We start from the raw sequence: 10,188 nt of genomic DNA, 5'->3' as shown, positions 1-10,188 counted from the left end.
ACTGAAATAATTAGTTCATTGATTAGGATTGAAATAATAATACATTTACAGTACCAACTGCAAAGACAAAGGAAAGGGAGACCAATTAGATCATCAAATTTGACATATCATTCTTTATTTGTATGCAAGTTACTGTGTGTATCATGCTGTTTTGGCAACAAAATGTTTAGCCAAAGTACAGTATTAGATTGAAGCCTGGTGGTTTTCTGTTTTATTTTCAAAACAGTTGGATGCAATTAACTTCGGAAGCTGAGAAAATAATGACAGCATTAGATTTTGTGAAAACTGTAGAGTTGTGATTTTGGGAATTTTTTTAGATTACTTTGATAAAAAATATAAAATTCACTATACTGACATGCACTTCAATAATTTCATCCTGACGTGATAAATATGTATCATATTAGGCATGCAGCTTATATTGATATATAAGAATGTGCAGGTTAAAAATGACTAATTTACATTACTCTTGTGAAGATATTTACAAAAATATAACTGATGTTCGTTGGTTGCACAAATATATAAGTAAAAAAAAAAACATTTGAACTTAGAAGAAGTAAAGTGAATGGCTAGTATGATTTAGTTTTTTGTGCGTTGGTGGTCACAAACAAGACTGGGTGACCTTTTTGTGAATTAATGCACTTAATATAAGAAAATAAAAGCGGGAGGGGCTTTATGGTTGGAGGTAGAGAATCTATCTGTACTGGAGGAAACTCTTGAGCAGAGTAGGCAGTTTGAGGTGAGGAATCAGATGCAGTCTGGATCGGCCCATGTAGTTTCGGATACTCAGTCTACACAGCTGACAGAGAGACTGCGGCGTGGCTATCGAGGAAGAGAAAAAAAAAAATAATAATCTTTTTAACAACTTAGTAAGTATATAGACAAAGTGACCCTTGTTCAAATCCTAGCCTACCTACACTGATAAAATGTTTTCATTATAATGTTCCTATCCATTTAACTTTATCACAATAATTTATGTAATTTTGTCTTAAACATTACAGTTTTAACTAAACATTTAATGAATTTAATCATAGTAGTTTTTACTCATTTCAACAGTTAATATATAATGTACAGAAGGTGCAACTTTGAAACGACTGATTTAACATGTGAATGGGTGATTTCTGCACCAGACAATCTTTTAGTCTAAAATAATTAATCAGTTCATTAAAGATGAAGTTGCATTAAAAATTCAGAGAAGACCATGGCTCATTTCCTGAACCCATTCCCTCTCTCTTTCTTGTTAAAATGAACTGAGCAACATTACCCTCATAAAGAAGAAGCACAGCCTCTGCTGCACTGCTGGGTGGCGCTGTTTCCACCGGCTTTTGTAGCTCCAGGTTGCGAGCGTTGATGTTAGCGCCAAAGTCAAGTAGCACTCCGATGATTTCTGGACAGTCCTTCTGTGCTGCAGCGTGCAGTGGTGTGTCCAGGAAACGGCCCTTCTGCACATTTGCTCCTAAGAAAAACAAATTAATTTATGATAGGGTAAAGTAAAAACTAAATTAAACTAAACTGAAGTGAAATGACCTGACCACACATCAAAATATAAAAATACCATTGTTACCAAATACCAAGTAACTGAATCGCTTAGTTTGAACAGTAAAAGTTTGCACAGAGCCACATCAAACTCACCTCCATCCAGAAGTTTCTGTGTACACTGGAGCTGCTGGGAGACACAGGCAATGTAGAGAGGTGTTCCTAGATGAGGGATGTCATAATCTACATCTGCTCCCCACGAGATAAGAGACTCTACACATGCTGCTCGGCCTGAGACAACAAACACATGTATGTTTACATTTTTATAACCTCTGCTGTAAATGTGTTGTGATTTTGCTTTCGCCATCCAGGGAAGCGAAATAGTGTAGTGATGGGTACTCACATCACCAATGATGTTATGATTTTTGGATCACGTGTCACTTAAGGTGCAGTTATGAGTACATCGGATAAGAAAGATTGGTGGGATATCTAACGTGTAGAACCTCTTCTGTATTATCAACACAAGGAAGACAAGTGTAATAAAATAAATTTTATTAACAAAAGATAGACAAGACTTATCAACAACTACTAAATGAAAAAGGAATAAAGTGCATAATATGCATACAATGCAAGTGATTAAGTTGGATGTTGCAATAGCAGAGTTACGATATCTTATGAAAAGATAAACTGAGACTACCTTGTTGAAAAAACAGCATATGCTGGTTAGGTATGTGAGATGGTTTAAACTGGTCCTTAGTTGATCAAGAAGCTGGTCTTGAGCTGATTTAAGCTGGTTATGTGCTGGTCCTAAGCAACTAGCTCCTGCTAAGGACCAGCTCAGGACCAACTAAGGACTAGCTTAAACCAGCTCGAACCAACTGCCATGCTTCAAATCATACCTTACCAGCATATGCTGTTTTGTTCAACAGGGTAATAAGGTGAAGAACACTATTATGTATCAAACAAATAAATTAATCATTTGTTATCAGCTGACATCAGCTATATAACATCTAATGTAAATTAGAAAACCATATACTGATAATATAAAATAATGCCACGGTGTCTGGAAGAGGTTTGGATAAGTGATATTTACATTCTCTCAGTAAGCAAGTAAGCAGTCCGGTGGCAGTGACTTCTTCCACTGGTTGTGCTGGTAACAATGCAGTGGGGGAAGAAGCAGGAATCCATTTCAACAGCCTTGACCATGAAGTGCTGTGGGACGCTGATTTCCTGGAGCACCAAAAAGTCCTCAAATATGGAACGCAGATACGGCCCTGGAGTAGATGTAGAAGGTCATTTGCCTGGAATACGCAGACGAAAGTACCTTGAAGTGAAGGTTTTCTCGCTGGAGCTTCACCTTGTTGCAGATGTCTGTATGTTTTCTGCCTCTCTGGGCTAGAGAGTCAGATCTTGGTCTCTCTTGGATGGAGACCCAGGACGTGCTGCGTCTGTTGATGTCTTGCTGGGCAAAGACTCTGAACGTAGAGTTATCTCTTTCCTTGCAGGCTGGAGGCTCAGAATATGGTCCTATCTGTTGCTGCCTCAAAAGCTGGAGACTCGGGAAAAATGGGTCTGTTGCTGCCTTCCCTGTAGTGGGCTGCAGGCTCAGAACATGTAGAGTCGTTGTTATTAGCTGTTATTGCCATTTCCCTAATGGGCCATAGACTCAGAACAAGTGTATCTGTTTCTATTTCCTACCACGCAGGCCAGAGATTCAGAACGAGTATCTGCTATTGTCTCTCTGGATGGGGGACTCAGAACGGATGTGTCTTACCGGACGTACCAGAGACTCAGAATAAGCAGTGTCTTTTGGAAGGGTACCTTTATCCCTTTCAGATGAGGAGGAGATTGCAATGCTGTGATTGGCTGTTTCCATCAGCGCGGGGGAACATAGTGGGGCCCACCCTTCTTTCCTCCTCTGGAACTTCTTTGCATAGTCCAAACACGAAGTTAGGAAAATGAAAAATGTCACTAAAGTTTTACCTGTGCATTTCTCACTTTCCAAACCACAACCAGAATGTTTTTGGCAATGTTACGAATACAAGTCCAAACCTAATAGAAAAAGATTGAACTGTCATGCAGGCATTCATTCGTCCATTAACATCTGAGTTTGTGTTAGATGTTACACTACACATAACTGTCACTGAGAATACTTATTTCTCTGAATAAGTATACAATGGGTGTGTTGCAGTTTGCAGTGTAAGGTTTGAAAACATATTTATGAATGGATTTGGATTCTCTCTTTGTTTCACCCACTGCTGCGCTTCTGGAGGTCCTAAGGAATTTTTATGGCGGTCACAGGCCAGAAGGGCAGAAACTGCATTTTGACCCATAAGAAGTCCTGTCGTTCCCGGGCTTGGTACCAGAGGTCTTCTTCTTGCCCTCTAAGCGGTGTCTGGCTGTTGTCCTAGCATCTTTATCTGATAGCGTTGGACAGTTTGCTTATGTTAGTCCACCAATATCCAATCAAATTGTAGCAAACCTTTGTCCACTATAAACTGGCCATAAACTGGGCCCTGGAATGTTCTGTTCACTACAAATGCATTCAAATCAATGGATTTTTTGTGGTTAGATTAGAGCGGTTACCTGGCAAGCAGAATTACTTACCTTTGCTGGAGGCCTCATGAATGGGTGAAGGCTGGCACGCTTCTGCCTGTGGTTTTGCTCCATGTTCCAAAAGCACCTCTGTGCAGGTGACACTTCCTGCTGAGCAGGCGTTAAACAGTGGGGTCATGCCATCAATGGTCGTGGCATTCACCTGCCATGCACAAGAGCATTTTAACAGCACAATCCACACAAACAGATCAAGCTGTGCATAGTCTTCTACTATACACAGAACGAATCTTTCCTGAAACAATTAAGGAAAACCGGGGTTAGTTGTCACAAATGTAAGTTATCAGAAGGGGCTATATTTCAGTAACTGTGTAGGTCTGATATAAAATTCCAATTGCATAATTTATTTAGTTCTGTAGTTTAGGTGGTTCCAAATTTATAGTTCAAAACTATTGCAATTTAATTATTTTGTGAATTTTATCATCCAACTTAAAATTCCATTATCATTATTTTTTTGCTATAGCTGTAAACACACAAAAAAAACAAATTAAAACCACATTGGCAAATGTTTAAGCAAGGATTTATTATATAATATATACAGTATATATATATATATATATATATATATATATAGAAGATTAAGTAAAAGACTGAACCATGTACTCATGACAGAAGTGTTGTTTCAGAAATTTCAAGTAAGGGTAAGCTGTGTTTTTTTATTGGGGCTAGTTGTCACAGTTTTTAATCTTTTAAATATATGCAATTTATTAAATTAAATATAAAACATTATGTATAATATTTTACATATTATTATAATATTAAATTAATTATTAAAAATAAAATATTTGATTTGTAAAACAATAATTACTCATTTTTGTTTTAATGTTGCTGAAAATGTTGCCTTTAATATGTTTAATAACTGTAACTCACATTGGCACCGGCTTCTATGAGAGCCCTGGCACATGCTACGTGATCTCCCAGACAAGCTTCATGCAGTGGAGTCACATGATCAATGGTGATGATATTTGCACTGTAACCCTGGTAATATGGAGAAGGAAAAAACAACAACAATGTATTTTCTTTTAAAAATGCTAACATATTAATTTGACCTCTTTTCAACAATTTCTGCTCCATTTCTGTATGTGCATATGTTTGTGAACCTGTGAGAGAAGAGTCTTCAGTGCCAGAAGCCGACCCTGACACGCAGCTTCATGGAGTGGAGAACGATCCGCCCATGAACCTGTGAACACACATCAAATTATTCTTAATAATAAACAAATGTACTGACATCCAACAGTTTCCCATGATGACTAATAAATGCCCTTTCATCTCAGAAAAACTAACTACAAAATAACCTCAAAAAAGTTACATTAAAATAATTTACAGCAACCATTATTTACTGTATTTAAAAGCCAACCAAAAGCACTACCATGTAATTCAAGAGCTTTAAATACACCCACTCAGCCACAGCCAGACTTCATATAATTTCTAGTACATTGTAAAGTGAGAGTGGTGTAAGCACTGGTGATTTTGACACTGCCTATTGACAGCTGTTGAGCAGAGAGTCTGTGAGTGGAATTGCTGAAAATGGCAAAGCATTATCAACTAACATGAGAGTAGATCAGCTCTCTAGATGCAATAAAGGTCAACTCATTTCAACTGTTGAGCCATTCCCCCGTGTTGCTTCGATACAAAATGTAAATGAAATGATTTCACTACATAAAATGCACAATACAAATCAGGCTGTTATGTTATCAGTATCTAGGAATAAAAGCAATATTATTCTCCTACAAAGGCAGCTATACTATTTCATGTATAAAGAATACATTTACAAAACACCTCACATAACAAAAGCCCATTTACAAAAACTCAGTGGATGATCCTTGGCGTTCATTATTCCTGGGCACCAAATGCCAGGGCTCTCCATTACTGGCAACGGGGCATTTTGGACAGCATGTCTTTTCTATTATGTGTTTGATCGGAAGCCATTTCAGTGTCAAAGTATTCATTACCAGCTTTACTCTTCAAAAAAGCCACATTTTTAATAAACTGGCAAGCAATAATTTCATGCTAAAAAAATACTTAAATATTTTGAATTTAAAAAAATGTTTAATGATCAACAAATCAATCTACCCATGAAATTTATTGACAATTATTATTATAATTCTATATTCTTAACCCATCATTAATGTTAAATGTTAGATGCATAAACTTATCATATAGTGTATTTTCAATTCAGATTTATTTGTAAAGTGCTTCTCAAAATAAATAAATAATAATTTCAAAGCAATGTGTTAAAAATGATCATGTTAAACAAATTTGATAAATATTTTATTTTAGTCAATAAGTTAACATCAATATCCCTAAAAAATAATTACAATAATAAAAAAAGTAGTTTCCATAGATCCCCTTAACACTTCCCTGCAACCTCCTGGGGGTCCTCAGTCTGCATTTTGAAAATTCCTCAATTAAACAACTGCATCATCCTACTGACCACATTAGCAACAACACAGCTAACAACAAAACTGTCTTTAGACATTTTATATTTAGTCAGAGAACCAGAATCGTATGTGTAACAGAACAGTTGTGAGGCTGTTACATATGCCTTAATTCACAGTACTAGCAGCTCGTAGCATAGGTATGTATCTATTCAGAGTGGACTGAGGAGATCTATATTTAGCAGGAGCTCAATCTAGCCACAACAACATACGACAACTGCCTTCTGCTACTGCCATTCCTGACACAGAACAAGGCCTAAGAGCAATAGGTTCTGTTACGTACCCAGGTCTCCGTCACCCCACGGCACATCTAGCCATTGATACGAATACGCCATAGCCTGTAAATGAAAGGACGGCTGTCATATTGAGGCGCAAAAAAGCAGCCGTCTTCTCTTTTTAGCTTAGCTGAGCGAAGGAGATGAGTTACTGCCACTGAGATTCCACACTGACGTGGAACTTTAGGTCACAGCTGTGCTTCAGTCAATTACGATGATACCAGATTACTAAGATGCTAGTATCATTTGAACGATGCAGTTTGTGTGATTTTGTGTTTTTTCAATAGTGACAATTTAGGTCAGAGAAACCGGCACTGCACAGTATGAATGCTGGCTGTTTAACGCCAAATAGTCTTTATTGAGACTGAATGCTTTCATGAATATTTCAGATCCTGTTCCGTTCATGTGACTACAGCTGGGCTCCATGGAGACTAGGACCACTTGTAACTTCCTTGCTCAGCCTAAGCAGGGAAGTTGCAAGTCAGAAAGACAGCTCTATTCAACTATGGCACATTGCACTGATGTAAAGGAATCCCTCCCCCTACGCATTATAGGGTAAAAGACCAAGTCTAAAGCATAATGCAGAAGCAGTCCAAACACATAATAGCCTATACTGTGTTTACTTGAACTCTTATGGCCTTGCTAAGAGGGTTCAAATGTCACCAACTAGAAATAACTAAACCTAGCTGTGTGCAGCAATAAAAACAATAAAATCTGATTTTTTTTTTTCTTCCTTAAGACACTATCAGACTATCACACACTCAAGACATATTTTTACCTTAAAATAATAACTACTAGGCCATGGTAAACACATTTATGTTCCTATACATACCGCTACTGTTGCATAGTCTGCAAATAGCTAGCCAGTTTTGTATTTGGGTTGTGGGGAATATAGGAAACAATAACCAGGCTTTGGAACAAAATGTTCTTTTTTTTTTCATCCACCACTGCAAACTATAAATGACCAATAACACTACAACAATTTTAGGCGCATATCAGCTTTACATGACTATCCGCAGTACTGTTTCATATTCACTTCATTCATCGATCTGCTCGCAGGTGTGCGTGCTTCTGACTGACACTGTGGAAATTATGTAGTTAATATCCATCCTTATTACATTCTTTATTATTTTTTTTCATTCAGTTTTCTTATTTTTTTTAATCATGAAAACATATTGTTTACGTATAGGCTAAATATAAAACAATATTTATGATATTAACAATAATTAATATTGATAATAATGTCATATTAATCATATTATTTAATATTACTTAAAATATTATTTGTCATTTTAGGTAAAAGGTCCGCCCTTACTGCAAGGTGACAGCAGGGCGCAATATAAAGGCACATTTATTTACACGTGTCGATAACTCACCTTGACTAATCAAAATACCCCAGCGCGATTTCTTTTTCTCAGAAAAATCGTCGACGTCCTCTCGCTTTCTTTTCTTGGGAGTATTATCTGAGTACTCGGGTTCTCTGCGGGGAACTTCAGGCATGTTTGCATCAGCTCGGTGTCCTCTTCTTTACACGGGGTAGAGCGACTGTGACTAGCGACCCTTTTTGATTGGCTGCTCGACTTGTTGTTGTTTCAGATCTCAGTAGAGTCGTGATGGCTAACTCATGAATATTAATAAGGTCACATTGACGTTGCTTGCTAGATTTTTAAGGAGCTTCTGGTCACGTAACGTAATTAATATTCATAAGCCGAGCCTTTGCCATAGTAGAAAGATAAACGCCCGATTACGCCTACTGGGCGCACGTCACACAACGTAGGCTACTTTATATTAATGAAATAAATATTCACCATACACCATGTCAGTAAAACTATTTATATCTCAGGTTAAGATTAGAACGCTGCCACTATTATTCCGATGCAAGTAGGCTAGCTAGTAACAGAATCAGGATTCTAAATGGAATTTTCCCTTGTACACCCTTAACATTGATCAAAACTAGATGTATTGTAGAATTTGTGAGTTTGAAATTATTTTAATGTTAGGTCACACGTCCTTTTGCGTCATATAGTCAAGCATTTAAGTTTGTCTGCTGCTTTGTCTGTTGTTATCAGAAGCCAAGCAGGTTGCAGATAATAACTGATAACACAAGCATTCATCTCAGTTAACTTGTTTAGCATTTGACATCAGGTAATTTGCATGCTATTGAGGTAATGAATAATATAGGGAAAAAAGACAAAAAGGAGTGAGACTCATTTCCACAGACTAAATCACTAAATGTTTCTTTAGACTTAAAATTATACAGATGAATTAATAAACATAACGGATGCATTACTATATAGTGCACTGCACCAAACATTTTAATTTCAAAACGTTTAAATGGCTATTGCTTTTTCAATGTTGTATCCACACAGTCATTTAAAAATGCTGTGAGAAAATAATTTTCCTTAATTCAGTGTTAGATAACAACACGCTGACCCAATTTTCTCAGTGTTACAAACTGGGCCATGCTGCAGAAGCTTTCTCTTTCACACCGTTATACAACCAGTTAAAGTTTTATGTACCTTACAAAAAGACATAAAGACCCAATAGTGTCTCAGAACATGCTCCAAAATATATAGCCTCAATATGTCCCATTCTTGCGTACTTACTGTGCCCTTGGCCGAAATCATAGAACTCAGCTGCGATCCGGGCCGCCTCTTTACGGTTTCCTTTAACCACATAGAAGTGGGTCAGTATGTTTAAACTGATCTTGACAAATAATTTGAAGCAAAAAAGGACAAAAATTGAGAGATAGACATTGGTATACTGCGAGCCAAAAGGCCGCTCCTCCAAAATCTCAGTCATTGCTGCTGCTCAGTGACAGTGAATGTTTTGGAATGGGATCCAGGGTTGTGTTGTTGGGGATCATATGCCAGGCCGGCCCAGTTATTCCCCAGTGTAGAGATGAGATAAGCCAGCTGTACTTTTAGCTAGTGGAAAATGGGCCACTTGACTGAGGCATAACAATAGGTGTTGTCATTTGTTGGGATGTTTGTCTCATGATACATAGTGACAGCTTTGTTTTCATTACGCTATTTGTATTGTAACATATTGTTGCTATAGAGCAGTGTCTTCACATTCAAGTGTTTTTGTTTATGTACCATTGCCTCTTTACAATCAGCCATGATTAATCCAATAATAGAAGAGTCACCAGGATAAAGCTGGAAGCATTTGGTTGATCATGAGCTTTATCGTATTTTGATGAATATTTATCATATTTTTTGAGTATTAATACAGTGATTTACGAAAAAAGTATTTTACAAACATTTAATTTTGCTTATATATATATATATATATATATATATATATATATATAATTTTTTTTGTAAGTAACTTGTAAGTGGTTCTGTAAAGGACATAGGATATAATTAATATTTCTAAACACAACTGTG

The 10,188-nt window shown here is 36.9% G+C and overlaps 1 protein-coding gene across 3 annotated transcripts; it reads right to left on the bottom strand.

The window, feature by feature from the left end:
* Nucleotides 1-92: 92 nt before the first annotated feature.
* Nucleotides 93-9,652, bottom strand: asb5b (ankyrin repeat and SOCS box containing 5b). Of its 3 annotated transcripts, XM_058771904.1 has the most exons (8): nt 8,176-8,316; nt 6,808-6,862; nt 5,187-5,266; nt 4,957-5,064; nt 4,081-4,231; nt 1,630-1,764; nt 1,262-1,453; nt 93-819 (listed from the first exon to the last, which is right to left on the bottom strand). In XM_058771904.1, the coding sequence occupies exons 2-8, from the start codon at nt 6,857-6,859 to the stop codon at nt 692-694; spliced, it is 846 nt and encodes a 281-aa protein (XP_058627887.1). In that variant the 5' UTR covers nt 6,860-6,862; nt 8,176-8,316; the 3' UTR covers nt 93-691. The 3 variants fall into 3 exon arrangements, with proteins under 3 accessions (XP_058627887.1, XP_058627868.1, XP_058627879.1); XM_058771885.1 differs by lacking the exons at nt 6,808-6,862; nt 8,176-8,316 and adding an exon at nt 9,406-9,652; XM_058771896.1 differs by lacking the exon at nt 6,808-6,862 and having other exon boundaries at nt 8,176-8,715.
* Between the last annotated feature and the right edge of the window lie 536 nt (nt 9,653-10,188).

The sequence above is a fragment of the Onychostoma macrolepis genome, chromosome 01, assembly GCF_012432095.1.
Source record: "Onychostoma macrolepis isolate SWU-2019 chromosome 01, ASM1243209v1, whole genome shotgun sequence".
Classification (NCBI taxonomy): Eukaryota; Metazoa; Chordata; class Actinopteri; order Cypriniformes; family Cyprinidae; genus Onychostoma; species Onychostoma macrolepis.
Note: the sequence above shows the minus strand (reverse complement) of the source record. Positions and strands in the feature narration are given on the sequence as shown.

What these genes read in the sequence shown, in the direction of transcription:
- asb5b (XM_058771885.1), bottom strand. Translation starts at nt 9,601, where the DNA reads ATGACTGAGATTTTGGAGGAGCGGCCTTTTGGCTCGCAGTATACCAAT. An exon ending in TGATTTCGGCCAAGGGCACA is followed by an intron (nt 5,267 to 9,405) that starts GTAAGTACGCAA and finishes GTGTGTTCACAG; the next exon opens with GTTCATGGGCGGATCGTTCT. An exon ending in TGAAGACTCTTCTCTCACAG is followed by an intron (nt 5,065 to 5,186) that starts GTTCACAAACAT and finishes CCATATTACCAG; the next exon opens with GGTTACAGTGCAAATATCAT.